The sequence below is a fragment of the Panthera tigris genome, chromosome C1 (genome assembly GCF_018350195.1).
Source record: "Panthera tigris isolate Pti1 chromosome C1, P.tigris_Pti1_mat1.1, whole genome shotgun sequence".
Classification (NCBI taxonomy): Eukaryota; Metazoa; Chordata; class Mammalia; order Carnivora; family Felidae; genus Panthera; species Panthera tigris.
The window spans coordinates 187,663,710-187,681,959 of record NC_056667.1 but is presented as its reverse complement, the minus strand read 5'-3'; the positions used below and the strand labels follow the sequence as shown (position 1 = coordinate 187,681,959).

Below are 18,250 nucleotides of genomic sequence, written 5' to 3'. Positions count from 1 at the left end.
AGGGAATGTTTTGTTTTGTTTTGTTTTGTTTTTCCATCATAAATCCAGTTGTCCCTATACCTCTATTACCGAACTAACTATCCTACATACAGTTCTGAGCCGGGAACCTCTGCAAAAACCATACCAACCAGTTTCTTCTAAGAATGGCATTAGTGCCAGCACAGAACTATTTTGCCATAAATGGAGCAGTGGACAAAGGACACATTGTTGATCTGATGCCCTTAAAACTCTGGGTACCATTCTAAATGCCTTCCTTGACCTCCTCATCTAACAATGTGTTTTTGTCACTCTTTACTCCCTTACCCTGCTTTATTTTTTTCCGTAGGACTTATCCCTGACTGACTTATCATACATCTATTTCTTTATTGTTTTATCTCCTTAAATGTAAGCTCCTTGAGAGCAGGAACTCTCTCCCCTGCACTCAGATCCAAGCCTGCATAGTCTCAACAAACATCTGTCACATAACACAGTGGTCCTTTAGTGACTTCTAAGGACTGTTAATAATGTTAACCACCATTTTCTTTGCTTCAGGGAAGTTACAAAAGTGCTATTATATTACTGTAAGTCTTTTCATTTTTCACAAGTAGTTTTTATTTACTGCTTTCCCATAAGTTTGTGCTATAATGTTTAAGAACAAAAGGAACTGTGACAACATTATAGTGGAGAGAGCAAGTAGTTAGTCATTTGGTAACTGCCGGTATGATCTTAGAAAGATTAGTCTTTCTGGGCCTTGGTTAATCAGTATAATGGATATAATAATGATATTGGCCTTGTATAATTCAGAATTAAGTGAGATACTATGTGCAAGAATGCCTCGTAGTGTGTGGCAAGTTTTAGGTGTTCAGTTAATGTTAAATGTCCTGATTTCTCCAAGGAAATAAACTAGTTGTTACTATTATTATTTGGGCTCTAAGTATTAAAGAGTAGAACATTTCATAGGCAGTGAGCTATTTACCACTCAAAGTTTCCTTGGAATCTTTTTAAATTTACATAACTTTTTGTAAAATGTGAAACTAGATCCCAAAGAAACTGCTAACCACTTTTTAATCCCTTAATTTCAGTTGGATTTGTTCTGAACCATCAAAGCCTTAATAATTTCTTAGTTGAAGGAATTCATTGGCCATCTCTTAGCAACTGTCACTCTTTCTGTGAGATTTTAATTTTTACACTAAAGAGAATGCTTCAACACTGTGTAACCACAGCATTGGCTTTCATTTAATCAGAAGATCTTCACTGAGTTTTGTTCTTTATGTAAATTTGAAGAGGCTTGGCATTTGATGGTTATTGATAGCCCCACAGGAGTTTTTCAGGTTGAAAATGGGTTGTCTTTTGCTCTTTTAAGAGACAGGGTAGGAGGGAAAGTTGTTATATGTGTGAGATACCTTTTACTTATGCTGTGGGACAAACAATGTGGAGAAAGGGATAGTCAAAAGATAAGGGGCAGAGAAGGCTTAAGACCTGAGGGTTTCTGCATTAAAAAAAGAAGAGAACATGAGATGAATAAAGCTTTGTTCTTTGTATTGAAGTCAGTTTATAAATAAACTGCCATATATCTTCTTACTATATAATCTAAACATATCAACAAAGAGTGATCTTTATTGTCCACTTTATGAACTTAAAACAATTTCTTCCTCTTCTAGGTTGTTAGGGTCAACATGATAATGTAGGTGAAATCAACCTTTCCGAGGAAGAGGTTATCCATAAGAAGCATAAAATGCTATGATCCTGCAATTTGATATAAATATTTTTGTTTTCAATTTTGCTCCAGTGATGATATTCAGACTCTAAAATCTAAAAGTAAGAGGTATCTTGATCAGTTGTTTCTTCAAAAAGCTTCTAGCAAGGATCATCCTTGTTAATAAACTGGAGAAGAATAAACTAAAATTTGCCTAGGTTGACATTAAGCACATAGTTCTTAAATTTGAACTTGATATAGTTTTAAAACAGATCAAGAGTACTATTTTAAGTACATGGAAGGGCTGAATTTGGATGTTAAAATAGCCCCACCTAGGGGCACCGGGTTGCTCAGTCGGTTAAGCATCCGACTTGGATGATCTCATGGTTCATGAGTTCAAGACCCCACGAGTTGGAGCCCCGCATTGGGCTCTGTGCTGACAGTTCAGAGCCTGGAGCCTGCTTCGCATTCTGCGTCGTCTTCTCTCTCTGGCCTTTCCTCCACTCACTCTCTGTCTCTGTCTGTCTCTCTCTCTCTCTCTCTCTCTGTCTCTCAAAAATAAAGAAACAACAAAAAAAAATTTCTACATAGTCCCACCTGGGGTGCTTTACATAAAAATGGTTTCTTACTGATGACTAGGAAATCTAATTGGTTTTAATATATGTCAAATGGTTGCACTGTATCTCTTGTTTCATTAATTCTTTCTTCTGGTGTGTCAGCATTTTTCCCGTTAGCCTGTGGAACAAAAACTTCATTGAAACTAATCTTACATTTGAATGACTTTTTTTAAATCAGTGCTTCAAAAGGTAGCACTGGTTGTGTTCTTTTGTATTTGGCAAATAATATTATACTAAAAGGGGAATATGAAAATATTATTTTTATATTTATAACCAGTATCAGAATGCAGTATTTAAATTTGTATATTCCTTTTTAAAATAAACTTTATGTTTGTAGAGAACTTTTAGATTCACAGTAAAATTGAGGGGAAGGTACAGAGTGATCAACATCCCCCACCAGAATGGTACATTTGATACAACTGATGAACCTTTGTTGGCATATCATTATCACCCAGAATCCATAGTTTACAGTAGGGTTCCCTCTTGGGAACCCTCCAGTTTATTAACAAGGACAGTCTTGGATTTGAACAAATGTATAGTGACATGTATCTAACATTGTATCATGAAGAATAGCTTCACTCCACTTAATCCCTCCCTCTTCCCCAACCCTGGGCAACCACTCGTCTTTTTACTGTCTCCATAATTTTGCCTTTTTTTAGAATGTCCTGTTGTTGGAATCATAGTGTGCAGGGTGCCTGGGTGGCTCAGTTGGTTAAGCATCTGACTTCGGCTCAGGTCATGATCTCACGGTTTGTGAGTTTGAGCCCTGTATCAGGCTCTGCACTGCCTGTGCGGAGTGTGCTTGGGACTCGCTCTCTGTCCCTCCCCGACTTGGACCCACGCGTGCCCACTCTCTTTCTCTTTCTCAGATAAATAAATTTTAAAAAAGAAAGTGGAATCATATAGTGTGCAGCCTTTTCAGATTGGCTTCTTTTGCTTAGTAATATGCTTTCAAGTTTCCCTGATGTCTTTTCATGGCTTGATCATTTGTTTTTAGCACTGACTAATATTCCATTGTCTGGATGTAGCACAGTTTATCCATTTACCTACTGAAGGATATCTGGGTTGCTTCCAAGTTTTAGCAAAGTTATAAATAATGCTGCTATAAACATCTGTGTGCAGATTTTTGGGTGGAGGTAAATTTCACCTTATTTGGGTAGATACTAAGGAGCATGATTACTAGATCATAGTGAGAGCATGTTTAGTTTTATAAGAAACAACCAAACTATCTTCCAAAGTGGCTGTGCCATTTTGCATTCCCACCAGCAATGTATGTGAGTTCCTTTTGATCCACAACTTTACCAACATTTGATGTTTTCAGTGTTTTAGATTTGGGCCATTTTAATAGGTTGTGTAGTGGTATCCCGTCTTAATTTGCAGTTCCCTAAAGACATATGATATTGAGCTTATTAGCCATAGGCTATTAGCCACGTGTGTATCTTCTTTGGTGAGTTGTTCATTTGTGTCTTTTACCCATTTATCGGGTTCATTTTCTTGAGTTTAAGAGTTCTTAGTATATTTTAGATAAATAGTCCTTTATCGGATAAGTCTGATAAATATTTTGCAAATATTTTTTCCTAGTCTGTAGCTTGTCTTATCCTCCTGAATATTCTTTTTCTTTTAAAAATGTTTTTTGGCTTTGGAGACAATTTTTTTAACTTCTGCAGAATAATTATAATGTTATAAAAGTATTTGGCCTTTTGAAGTTCATGTTTATATTCCAAATACACAAAGCATTGATTTTGCGTATCAGTCTTTCCTCACCAGACTTTGAGATTTAAATTTGCTTTTCAGAGACATGAAGTAAAACTTGAAAATATGCCTTGATAAATTTTTCTTCTCTGTAACAGCCATTCATACTAATACAAAGATGTGGGAAATGAGCCATGAGGAACATAAGATCATTATCCCATTGAGAAAACATTTGTAAGACTCGTGCTTCCTTCTTTCCTCTCCCCCCACCCAAAAAAAAAAAAAGAAAAAAAACCTGTCAACTGATTTCATAAAAACCACTGGAAATGCTAGTATTCAAAATTCCTTTCTAGAGTAGTGCTGTACTTAGAAACCCAGGGTTTGGTAATTTAATAATGGTTTGTTTCTCTAAGACACAGAATTCTAGAAACTTAAGTTTTAATGACAGTAGCATAGTTTTCTCACTGTATAGCCTGCATTAAAAAGAAAAAAGAAACTTACTGTGAAATACACAGGCAACATATTTTATGTTGTTTATTTGCATAAAGGGGGGGGGATACAGGATTTAATCCTTTAATCAAATGAATATACCTAGAATAGTCTAAGAATCAAGTCTTATCTTACCCCCTCCATTGTTAAAATAAAGTTCTTTGTTCCCTAATTGGGTTTACAGATAGTATTTCCACGCCTCGGTTATTATGTTAATTCACTGGCTCCTTTCATTGAAAAAGATCTGATTTCTGGCAAAGGAGCCCAGTATCTTCTCTAACCACTATTTTCTTCTCTGTTCTACAGAGTAGTAACTATTAAGCTTGAAATGAGGGAAGATAGCCTAGATTATGAAATGGAAAGAGAACAGTTCAGAAACAAGAAAGACAACAATTTAGGAGAACAGGGAGTAAATCTTATAAATGAAGTTCGTTTTTGTTTTTGACTATGGAAGCTTTAGCTTTTTCGTGAAGAGTAACACATGGATTGTATTTTTTAATCATAATTCAGAGCAGGTAAAGTTGGCTGATATAACCAGGGTTTTCTTTTGTTTTAAGTCTTATATTAAATATAGGAATGTATAAGATGGTAGTATATGTTTTTCTTAGATATTTTCCAGAGTAATCAAAAGCTTAGAAATAGAAAGTAATCCTTCATAAGTGAAGATTTACTTATATGAGTTTTTCTCAACTGGAGATTAAGGCTACAGTATACAATGGCCTATTGCTGGAAAGTACAGGTAAGTACCAGTATTACAGTACTATATGTTATTTTAGGAAAAACTAAACTGTGTAACTGTAGTTGTAGTTGTTGATAATTTTATTACTACTTATCTAAATTTTATAAAGAAGTTACTAGAAATTAGATATTTGGAAAAGTATATTTGAAATTATATTTGAAATTTTAAAAATTTCATCAGTGAGTTAGTAGAAACAAATTTGAGTTTAACTGACATAAGACATTGGTTATATTGTATATTTTTTAAGGTAGAATGAAACCTAGTGTATAATGCATTCTTCTCTATCTGAATTGGTATATTAATGAGAACATACCTGTATTTTTTATTAGGGACTTTTATGTCAGTGCAAAGAAATAAACTGATACTTTTTTTTTTTTTTTTTTTTTGCTGTTTATGATGAAGATACATTTTTAGTATAATAGAACAAAACATTAGTATGCAGAAGATTGCCCAGACTTCAGAGGCGAGTGTAAATTCAGAGTTGAGGGATTGTGCAGGTGTGACAAACTGGCAGGACCATACACAGCACATTATGCATTCCTGTTTCTCCTACCTCAGAACCTGAAATTTATCTGCTTCAGATTGATAGATTTACTACATTACAGATTGCTTTTCCTTTAGAAGGTGGAATCTGGTCTTATAAGAGATCTTCAAGTCTTCATCTTAAAAATGTTCTTTGTATGTCTATCTTACTTAGTGAATAGGGTTATTTTTTAAATGTGCTCTATGTAAGTGGCTGAAGTTATATTCTTACTAAAATTCAATGCTGGCAAACATCCTTAAGATAAAAAGACTTTTCAAAAATTCTCATTATTTTAGCATCAGTTTACCTGAAGTGCTTTGTGTTCACAGGAAGAACAGGCAGCAAAATTGAAAGCTGAGAAGATCAGAGTTGCCCTGGAGAAAATTAAAGAGGCTCAAGTGAAAAAGGTGATATTTGGGTGTTTTCCTGGTTTGGGATTTTTAAAATCAGATTTATAAAAAATTGCCTTGCTTATATACCATACTTCTAAGGTACAGAGAGATAGAGGGGTATTTCTTCCTAATAACATTTTCCGCATGTATTTTTGGAGATAAAATGTATTATAAAGAAATAACTTTGTTTTAAATTCTAAAACACAATTGTCTTGTGATAACCTTAAAAATGCTTTAAATTTGTTTAGGTAGGTTATTTGATACCTAATTTTAGAGTTTCTTGCATAATAAAGTCATTATTTGTGTTTTAATTTATATTTAACTAAGAACATTACTCAGAACATTGCTTGATATTGGAAGAAATTTCTAGAATGCCTATTTTTCGGTTTGTTTTTAATTTCCTTTTACCTGTTATAGTTGGTGATCAGAGTTCACATGTCTGACGATAGTTCTAAAACAATGATGGTGGATGAGAGGCAGACGGTGAGACAAGTGCTGGACAACCTAATGGACAAATCCCACTGCAGTTATAGTTTAGACTGGTCACTCGTAGAAACCATCTCTGAATTACAAATGGGTTAGTAGTATAATTGCTTTACTTACTTTTTCGTTTCTATGTAATTCTAACAGCTTGCGTGTTAACAAAAACACTTTGAGACATCTATATATATTTTTTTCTATATATAACTTTGGATTTCATACACTATCTTTTTTTTCATCAAGTATTTTGAGATTTCTTTGAATGCAAGATCATTCCCAGTTCACTTCAGATCTTACGGCTAAAACTTTTTTTTTTTAAGTAAGAAAATACTTTTTCCCTTAAATAACTGCATAAATAGACACACTTGCTAAAAATCATTATATCTATTCACATTTGTTCTGAGTTCCTTATTTTTTTAAAAACAAGTCTTACCTTTTTTTTTTTAATGTTTATATTTGAGAGAGAGACAGAGTGCAAGTGGGGGAGGGGCAGAGAGCAAGAGAGGGAGGGAGACACAGAATCTGAAGCAGGCTCCAGGCTCTGAGCTGTCAGCACAGCCTGACGCAGGGCTCGAACCCACAAACCATGAGATCACGACCTGAGCCAAAGTCCTATGCTTAACTGACTAAGCCACTGAGGCATCCCTGTTTTGAATTCCTTAGACCAGCATTTGACTTTTTAAAGGGAAAACATAAAACATCTTTTTTATTTTTAGCTAGATGTACTAAATCTTAGTTTTCTATGATTTGTAATGTAGTGTGGTATTTTCTAATTTTAAAAATTCCTCATTTTTAATGCCATCATGGACTCTTTAAGAAGTTTTCTTTTTATATTATTAGTTGTGTGATTATAGCAACCTGGCAATTATTATTTTATTAGGTATTATTGAATCAGTAATCAATTTCAACTTTATATTTTATTTTAAAAAGTATTTGCATTGCTCTTCCTACCTCTTGTATCTTTAAATATTTCACAGCAGTTTCCAGCGAAATAAAAGTTTAATTATTCTTTGGTCACAGAACACACATACATCACCCCCAAAACTAAGCCATAAGTTATTAGTTTATTAACATGTATAAAATGTATTCTAATAATGCTGATAACTATTCTGAGAGAATTAGAAAGGTTTGAGTTTATAGGTATGGCATCATGGTACACAGAAAATGTTTGGATGCTAGTTTTTGGAATATGTCCAGAGCTATAGGTTAAAGACCCATATATGTAATATTTCTCTATTACAATTAGCTACAGTATCTTAACAAACTGTTAATTTAATCATATATGGCACAGTGCTTCAAACATACATACTTCAGACAGTATGTGATCACTCAGTATTTGTTGAATGAATAAAACAAGGGACTACTAAGTACCCAAAATAAGATGGTGAAAACAAATTATAAGAAGTGTCAATTATTCAGTTAAACAGTAAAGATTATTAAGGATGAATAAACAAAATGTAAAATGCAGCTGTTTGCCAAAGACCTATTACCTACAGACACAGAAAGATTGAAAGTAAAAGGAGTGTGAAAGATACTCACTAAAAAAAAGATAATTATGTTAAGATCAGACAAAATAGACTAAGCAAAATGCATCACTAGGAAAGGAAACCACACATCTTCACCAGGAAGATGTAATCATTCTAAATGTTATCTAATAATGGCATTACAATGTATAAAGCAAAAGTTGACAGAACTACCAGGAGAAATTCACAAGTCAGCCTTTGTAGTAGAACTTTTTCACCTAAGAATCTCTTCAGTGATCGGTATAATCAAGCAGACAAAAAAGGATATAGGAGATTTGAAAAATAAGTTTGATCTAATAGACATATTAACACTAATAACAGGACAGTGTGCATTCTTTTCAAACAGAGATGGAATATTTTCAAAAACTGATTCAAATGTCAGTCCATAAGCACCTGAAAGGAAATTTCAAAAAATCCATATCTAGGATGTGTTCCTGTTAATATATAAGACATGTTCTTTGATTCCTAATTAGAAATTAGAAATTAGAAAATACATCTGTTTAAAATTAAAACCAATAGACCAAAGAAGAAAACATCTTGGAAATTTTTTAAATGATAAGAACTAAATACTATTGGGAATACTTAATATAAGAATTTATGAAATGCAACTAACATGCTGGGGGATTTTGGTGTTTGTTTTTTCGAGGGTGGGATGGCAAAGGCTGAAGGCTGAGGAAGACGCAGAAGTCAGAAGACCTAGATTTTAGTCCTAATTCTTCCATGTAGCATCTGTGTGACTTTGCTGAAATCAGTTAACACCACTGGGCACGTTTCCTTATATAAAAATAGAGGGAAGACCAGATAATCCCTAAGGGCCAGGGACTATAATGTCAGTTAAAATTGTGTGGTTCCGCTCTGAATTACTTCACAAGGTTGCATACCTTTGATGCAGGTCTGATGAATACTAACAAAATATTGATATTTTATCTTGGGACAGAGAGAATCTTTGAAGACCATGAAAACTTGGTTGAAAATCTTCTTAATTGGACAAGAGATAGCCAAAACAAGCTTATATTTATGGAACGTATAGAAAAATATGCACTTTTCAAAAACCCACAGGTGAGACTGAATAACTTACAGAAGCCATGATTTCTAAATGTTCACCTTATTATTCTATTACTTTTAAGTTAATAGAGTTTAAAACAAAAAACTGACAACCACCTGGTTGGAGCATTGTGGTTGCAAAACCTCATGGGAGCATTCACTACTGCTGAAGTGGAAGGTCTGCTGGGGCCCTGGTGTCAGGCCTCAAAGAGGTTACCAGTCTCACAGAGCCAGATGGGGTGAGCCTTTGGGGCATCAGAAGGAACTCCAGGGAGATACCAGGTTTCTCCTCTTTGTAATCCAGAGCTGTTGAACTCAGCTATTTATTTGGTGAGCTTCTCATCTATCAAAGAAAAGTACTTTCATATTTAAGTTCTCTACTTCCTCCATTTATCCAGTTGACACTTTATTTTGATTTTTTAAAAAATCTCAATAACCTTGATTATAAATGATTCTGCCTTCTAGTTTAAGTTACCTTGATTTATTTGGCATCTTTGCTTATTTCAGAATGTTTAATACTTCCTAACACAAATATTTTATAAAAATCAGTAGGTAAGAGAAAACAACTCCACTATAAAAGGAAGTAATGAAAAATGGTTGCAGTGTTAAAAGTATTAAATAATTATCCTTCAGACAGCTTAATCATGATACATTTTTACCAGATATTTTTAGTGAACAGTACACATTTGGGAATATTAATAGATCTTTTTATACGTGATTATGAAAAAGTTTAGAATTAGAATTCAGATTTTAGTTGAGTCAAGCAAATGATATAATGATAGTCGAGAGAATTGAGAATTTCTTCTCTTAAAGCCAGAACACAAATTAAAATTTTTGTATCTGGATCACTTAAGCTTAGCATATTTTAAGGAAATTTGCCTTACTCTACTAAATTTGTAAACCTTTAAGGTCCTTTCATCAGTTGTTGAAAACATTTGCCATCTGTTACATGTGATACCACCTCCGGATTTGGGGCAGGGCTGTTTATGGAATAGTTCAAGATATTGGGTAAAATGAGGAGGAGGAGGCATTTTAGCCCTGATGCTCATGCACCAGTTACTTTTCAGAGCAGTATTCCTCTCATTCTATACAAGAAGACACAATTGCGAAATCTCTAGAAGAAATCATATATGCACCTGTTCCAAGGGAATAATAGGGTGGGTTTATTCCTTAACTTTCATTTATTTATTTTTCCAGAATTATCTTCTGGGGAAAAAGGAAACCGCTGAGATGGCAGATAGAAATAAAGAAGTGCTGTTGGAGGTATGACTCTTCACTCCCCTCACCCTCTTTTTTCCTGCACATTAAAATATTAAAATGCTAAGTACCTTTTTTGAAGTTGAGTATATCAATGCTATATATTCATAATTGCACTTGCAACTAGAGAAGCCTGTATTCCTCCATATCCTGAGGGGGAGAATTCAACTATGTGACTGTTAGGCCACTGAAGAACCTCTTAAAATCTGTTATTTTGCCAAGTAATATATCAGTGGACTAAAAAGGAGTCATGAGCTGTTAGAAGCAGACAGGTGGGGAAAAAAGGCTAGTCAATGAAGGACATGACTGTGGTGTTTTATCTATTTACCCAAAGAGAAATTTGAATATACTTAGTTATTTACAGAATACTTCAAGCCTTACCTTTATATAATTCAAATAATTTTATAAATCATGATCTTTTAAGATGTACACATATATACATACATACACACACACGCACACACACACACATACATACGCCCCAATGTTAATAAAATAAATTCAAACATAATTCAGTTTTTTGTTTTTTGGCCTTTGCTGATTTTAGAGAACTAAAATCAAAGAAGTTAGTATATTTAAAAACCAGAATAAACTTAGTTAGCAAAAAGGCAATTAGGAAAATGAAGATCAACACTTACCTTTTCATAGTAATACTAGTTACAATTAAAAATCCTCTTTAGGGCACCTGGGTGGCTCAGTCGGTTAAGCGTCCGACTTCAGCTCAGGTCACAATCTCGCGGTCCGTGAGTTCGAGCCCTGCGTCGGGCTCTGGGCTGATGGCTCAGAGCCTGGAGCCTGCTTCCGATTCTGTGTCTCCCTCTCTCTCTGCCCCTCCCCTGTTCATGCTCTGTCTCTCTCTGTCTCAAAAATAAATAAACGTTAAAAAAAAAATCCTCTTTATAATTCCTGATTTCTCTGTACTTGGAGAATAGAGCAATTAATTTAGGTTCAAAATATTCTATGTTAATATTTAGTGAGGATTTCTATTTTTCTCTTACCAAATACATAACTGATTTTTTAATTACATTTTTATCTAATATAGACATTAGAATTCATAATTTTGAGTTTACATTGCTTTCAACCTAGTTTTAAATCTTTAGAAAATAAATGACCTCTTTGTTTTAGAATCATATAAATTGATAATTTTTAAATTGTGAATTTTAATTTATCACTTAGCATGTTGCTTTCTTTTAAAATTTAGTTTGACAGCTAATCAAAATGTGTTGTTAATTTTGAGAAAAAATCTAATGCTTATGTTAGCTCTGAGACTTTTATTAAATTTAGTGTTACACTAATTTATTAAATTTAGTGTTACAGTGTAAATGCTGTTTACAGATGCATTTAAATCCTGTTACATGCAACTCAGTTGACAGTTCAGCTTACTTTCTTCAAAACAGTGTTAGGTAGGGACACCTGGGTGGCTCAGTTGGTTGAGCATCTGACTCTTGATTTTTGACTCAGGTCATGATCTCAGAGTCATAGGATGGAGCCCTGAGTCAGGCTCCACCCTGAGCATGGATCCTGCTTAAGATTCTTTCTCTCCCTCTGCCCCTCTCACCTGCACCTGCATACCCATGCTCGCTCGTGTGCGCGCGCTCTCTCTCTCTCTCTAAGTTAAAAAAAAAAAAGTGTGGGGGGGTGCCTGGGTGGCTCACTTGGTTAATTAAGCATTCAACTTTGGCTCAGGTCATGATGTCATGGACCGTGAGTTTAAGCCCCATGTCAGGCTCTGTGCTGACAGCTTAAAGCCTGGAGCCTGCTTCAGATCCTGTGTTTCCCTCTCTCTCTGCCCCTCCCCCACTCCCACTCTGTCTTTATCTCAAAAACAAACATTTAAAAAAAATTTTTTTTTAAGTGTCAGGTGGAAGTTCATAGGGATAGCCATAGTTGTTTCACAATAAATCTACATGATGTTTAGAATAGGATGTTCTAGCTGAGGTAAAATTAGCAATGTGGTTTTACTACAAAGCCATTTTGGTTTATAGTATCATGGATTTTACAGGCTAAACACAGTTTTGTTTTGAGAATCAAAAGATCACATGTCTTTCCAAATCATCTTCTTATTTTAGGAATGTTTCTGTGGAAGTTCTGTAACTGTACCAGAAATTGAAGGAGTCCTGTGGCTGAAAGATGATGGTAAAAAGTCCTGGAAAAAGCGTTATTTTCTCTTGCGAGCATCTGGTATCTACTATGTCCCTAAAGGAAAAGCAAAGGTGTGTCCCTTCTGTTGGCTTTTGAGCTTCCTCATTATGGCAATTGATTTTAACCTGCAGTGAGTATGCTGACAGGGTGAATCCAGGCTCTGATGGTTTCAACTCTTGTAGGACACACAGGATACTGCTTTGTTTATTGATCTGTTATAAAGAAAAAGACCCCTGAAAGTGGTCACACTTTGGTCATTCATTGGGACCATCTCAATCATCTTGTCACATTTGAAATCATACTGTTATTTAGTATTTTTGGAACTTCTGTCAGAGTAGGTTTTGCTTGTTACTGTTTGGGGAGAATACAATTTTGGGATTATAGGCATTTCAGCCTCACTGGGATAATATGCTCCTGCTGAGGGCCCGTTTGGTAGCTGTCACTTCTCTGCTTACTAGGGACCAGCACTGTTTTAAACTCTTCACAGCATCATCTTATCCAGTCTTAACCACCATCCTAAGAGGTATATTTTGTTGCCTCTATTTAAGGTGAGGAAACGCTGACTTAAGAATCATTGTACTTGAGATATGCATTACAAGCACTGAACTACACGATTCTTTTTTTCCAGAGCTCTGTTATACTATGTTGTATTTAATATACTATATTATATTTAAAGTCTCTTTAAAATGCCACCCTTTCCAAGTAAGTGTGTTCATTGTGAATGGCAGTCAGTAAGTGAAATGGACTGCCTTTTTGTTGCATTATGGATAAAAGAAGGAACATTTATAGAGAATCTCACTGTCTTGTTATCTACAAAATATCACTATTTCCACAAAGCAAAATTTTTATTCTCCACTAGAAACTGTTAACCAAGTATGATATTTGCTTCTTTACATATTATTGTTCATTCAGTCTTTTGGGTGTTTTTATCTTAGGTCTCTCGAGAACTGGTGTGCTTTCTCCAACTGGATCATGTCAATGTTTATTATGGACAGGACTATCGGAACAAATACAAAGCACCCACGGATTATTGTCTGGTGCTAAAGGTAAGCATGTTTCTCTTTTTAGGAATTAAAAAAAAATGTAATGTTTATTCTTGAGAGAGAGAGAGAGAGAGAGAGAGAGAGCAAGTGAGCGGGGGGAGGGGCAGAGAAAGAGGAGGACACAGGATCCGAAGCAGGCTCCAGACTCTGAGCTGTCAGCACAGAGCCCGACATAGGGCTCAAACTCATGAACCACGAGATCATGACCTGAGCTGAGGTTGAATGTTTAACCAACTGATGCACCCAGGCACCCCTCTTTTTAGGAATTTTAATTGATGTTAGACATAGAACTAGTTATTGGACATTTTAGAATAGTTTATATCTCTATTAAGTATACTATTTTTGCCTTCTCTTGAAGTTTTGAAGAGAATAGTGAAGGATGGTAAGGAAAAGAAGTATATGCTTAAACCACAGCTGACTACTAACTCAATAGCCCTAATTAGATTGATGTTGCTAAGAAATGGATACTGTATAAGCTTTGGGTCAGAATATACAAAATATTTAACTTTTAAATTTGAGATTTTTATCTAAAAGCAGGCTAATTTTAGGAAACTTAGATCAAAGCCAAAAGTGGGAAATGGGTATTTTGTGTTTTAGTTCTTTTCCTGTATTTACCCAGCAGAACCATCAGGGGGCAGTGTGCCCAATTTCAAAGTGGACTGGCTCATATCTGGTCCAGAAATGATTTTTGTCACTTTTTCCAGCAAACCATAACCCTGCTAGCCAATGCATATATTATGACCCATCTGAGCTGTTTTTAGTGAGTTTCTTCCCTCTTTTATCCAAACTTTTGAGCTTCTCACACTGACCATAACTGTGCTTTTGAGAACTGATATTTTTAGTGCATTTTTAGTAATCTTTGGAACACTGATAAAGAAAACATTTAAAAATTCAAGATAGGGGCACCTGGGTAGCTCAGTTGGTTAAACATCCAACTTCAGCTCAGGTCATGATCTCATAGCTCGTGGGTTCAAGCCCCAGGTCGGGCTCTGTGCTGACAGCTCAGAGCCTGGAGCCTACTTCAGATTTTGTGTCTCCCTCTCTCTCTGCCCCTCCCCTGCTCACACTCTGTGTGTGTGTGTGTCTCTCTCAAATATAAATAAACATTTAAAAAAGTAAAAATAAAAGTTCAAGATAATTATGGAGATGACTTAAGTTTTCCTCATTGGTTCCATCTTAGTTACCTCTTGGGTAACTACTTATGTCTACATGTTTATATCATTGATTTTTCTTTTCTCTGAGAATTGTCAGTTGAGTTTGGGGGTAGAGTTTTCATTGCTTTGGTAAAATTAACTGTATTGTAATGGTACCCCTTTATTAAATAATCCTTTCCTGGAGAATACCACTGTATCATTTAGGTTGTAGCAACAAAGAATTTTTTAAAAGTCATTACAAAGTAGCTCAATCCAGTAGTTTTCAAAATAAAGTCCAAGCTCCCTGGGAGTCCCTGAAACTCTGTCAAGGGGCCTGTGGTGTCAAAATTACTATTCCGGTAATGCTGAGATGTTATTTGTCTTTTACACTCTCATTCTCTCACAAATGTATTGTGGAGTTTTCTAAGAGATTACATGACATGTGATGATAATTATGCTGTCTTAGGTAATGGAACATATATTTGTATACTTTTGTATTTTAATTTTTCTCAGTTTTAATTTCTTATAAGGTAAGTATCAATAGACATAACCCATATAAGTGAAAGTTATTTAGGGGTCTCATAACATGAAGATAGTAAGAGTTGCCTTACTCCTTGAAATATTTCAAGGAGTCAGGGTTGTAAGAACCGAAATTTCTTCCTTCTTTCCCTATTCCATCTTCTGCCTTATCAGCTTATCCTCAGGCTGGCTTACTTCACAGGTACAGATGACCACTGTAGTTCTAGGCATCACCTGGATGATGGATCCATGATGCAGTGGATCTAGAAAAATCCAGCAGCAGAAGAGGGACTGTTACTCCCTGTATTTGTCTAAGAGTGAGGAAATATTTCCCAGGAGCTACCAACAGTCCTTCTCTTGAGAATCATTGGCCTGAGGACATGCGTACCTTTTTTTTTTATTTTTTAAATTGAAACACAATTATCAGATGGTGTTTTAATACTTTCAGGTGTACAATATAATTCAATAATTTATACATTTCTTCTTGCTCATTAAGAAGAATGTACTCTTAATCCCCTTTATTTCTCCTGTCCCCCCACCCATGCCCCCTTAACCACCAGTTCTGTGTATTTAAGAGTCTGTTTTTGTCTTTTTTTCTTTGTTCATTTGTTTCTTAAATTTCACATATGAGTGAAATCCTATGCTGTTTGTCTTTCTCTGACTTATTTCACTTAGCACTATACTCTCTATGTTCATCCATGTTGCAAATGGCAAGATCTCATTATTTTATGGCTGAGGAATACTCCTCTGTGTGTGTGTGTGTGTGTGTGTGTGTGTGTGTGTGTGTGTGTGTACACACCATGTCTTATTTATCCATTCATCTATCAGTGGACATTTGGGTTGCTTCCATAATTTGGCTATTGTATATATTGTTACAGTAAACATAAGGGTGCATGTATTTTTTTGAATTAGTGTTTTTGTTTTCTTTGGGTAAATACCCAGTAGCAAAATTACTGTATCATATGGTAATTCTATTTTTAATTTTGAGGGGAAATTCCATACTGTTTTCCATAGTGGCTGCACCAGTTTGCATTCCCACCAACAGTGCACAAACGTTCCTTTTTCTCTATATCCTAACACTGGCTATATCATATGTTTTCGATTTTAGCCATTCTCACAGTTGTAAAGTGATATCTCATTATGGTTTTGATTTGCGTTTCCCTGATGATGAGTGATGTTGAGCATCTTCTGTGTCTGTTGGCCATATGTAAGTCTTATTTGGGAAAATTCTGTTCAGATCCTCTACTCATTTTTTGATCAGATTATTTGTCTTTTTGGGTATTGAGTTGTGTAAATTCTTTATATACTTTGGATATTAACCCCTTATTTGACACATCATTGGCAAATATCGTCTCCCATTTGTAGGTTGTCCTTTTGTTGATGATTTCCTTTGCTGTGCAGAAGCTTTTTATATTGGTGTGGTCCCAATAGTTTGTGTTTTTTTATAATTTTTTTTTAACATTTATTCATTTTGTGGGGTAGGGGCAGAGAGAGAGGGAGACAGAATTAGAAGCAGGCTCCAGGCTCTGAGCTGTCAGCACAGAGCCTGACATGGGGCTCGAGCTCACAAGCTGTGAGACCTGAGCTGAAGTTGGATGCTTAACCGACTAGCCACAAGGGTTTATTTTTTTTCTTTTATTTTCCTTGCCTGAAGAGACATACTCATAAATATGTTGCTAGAGCTGATGTCCAAGAGATTACTGCCTGTGTTTTCTTTTAGGAGTTTTATGGTTTTCAGGTCTCACATTTAGGTCTTTAATCCATTTTGAGTTTATTATTGTGTATGGTGTAAGAAAGTGGCCCAGTTTCATTCTTTTACATGTAGCTGTTCAGTTTTCCCATCACCATTTGTTGAAAAGACTGTCTTTTCCCCATTGTATATTCTTGCCTCTTTTGGCATAGATTAATTAACCATATAAGCATGGGTTTCTTTCTGAATTTTATATTCTGTTCCATTGATCTATGTGTCCTTTATTTGTGCCAGTAATACATTACTACAGGTTTGTAGTATATCTTCAAATCTGAGATTATGATACTTCCAGCTTCATTGTTCTTTTTCAAGATTGCTTTGGCTATTTTTGGTCTTCTGTGGTTTCATACAAATTTTAGTATTATTTGTTCTAGTTACATGAAAAATGCTGTTAGTATTTTGATAGCAATTGCATTAAAGCTATAGGTTGCTTTGGGTAATATGGGCGTTGTAAGATTTGTTCTCCCAATCCATGAGATTGGACTGTCTTCCCATTTCTTTGTGTCATCTTCCATTTCTTTATCAGTGTTTTATAGTTCTCGTAGTACAGGTCTTTCCTTGGTTATGTTAATTCCATTATTTTTTGGCTTAGCCTAATCAGAATGCACACCCTAAGATGAGGGATTGACAGACTCTCAAACAAAATTGAGGCTCTTTCAGAAAAGAAGTAGGGGAGAAGAGATAGCTGTGAGGAAGGCAACAAACAGTGTCTCTTACAGCCAAAATTAATTATGACCACTATTATTTTAATCCCTTTTGCAGCTCACAGAATTCTTAGGTCAGGAATATTTTTGCTCAGAGGAGTTGTTCGTTAGCTTATATAGTAATTTATGTACTTCATATTTGCTTTTAGTGAAGTAGGTTAAGCTGAATTCATATATTTATATTGCCTACCTATTTATATCTAAAAATGTTCAATGTACTGAAACCATACCGCTAGGCACAAATAGTAAAAATAATGGCTGTCATTTATCGAAGAACTCTAGGGTAGCAGACACTGCGCTAGAAGCACTGCATGACAGTGTCACACAGATCTGTTCTAGAGTCCCCATTTTTCAGATATGGAAACTGAGGTTTAGAGGGATCAATGTTCTTGAGACGACACAACTGTTAGTATTTAAGACCTGCCTTTTTTTCCTGCAAAGTCTGTACTAGATTTTGCCTATGTAAGTATTTTTATTCTTGGGCATATGAGTTCTAACAAACCCAAAAATGCTGCCACACAGGATCTA

General features: G+C 35.2%; 1 protein-coding gene across 3 annotated transcripts in view; it reads left to right on the top strand.

Annotated features, from left to right (window-relative positions):
• RAPH1 (Ras association (RalGDS/AF-6) and pleckstrin homology domains 1) overlaps positions 1-18,250 on the top strand; it is a 107,289-nt gene that overhangs the window by 65,406 nt on the left and 23,633 nt on the right. For all 3 annotated transcript variants that reach the window (XM_042995122.1, XM_042995121.1, XM_042995123.1), the window contains 6 exons: positions 6,065-6,142; positions 6,545-6,704; positions 9,068-9,189; positions 10,372-10,437; positions 12,501-12,644; positions 13,509-13,619. In XM_042995122.1, the coding sequence (XP_042851056.1) occupies positions 6,065-6,142; positions 6,545-6,704; positions 9,068-9,189; positions 10,372-10,437; positions 12,501-12,644; positions 13,509-13,619 (681 nt within the window). The remainder of the gene's footprint in view (positions 1-6,064; positions 6,143-6,544; positions 6,705-9,067; positions 9,190-10,371; positions 10,438-12,500; positions 12,645-13,508; positions 13,620-18,250) is intronic.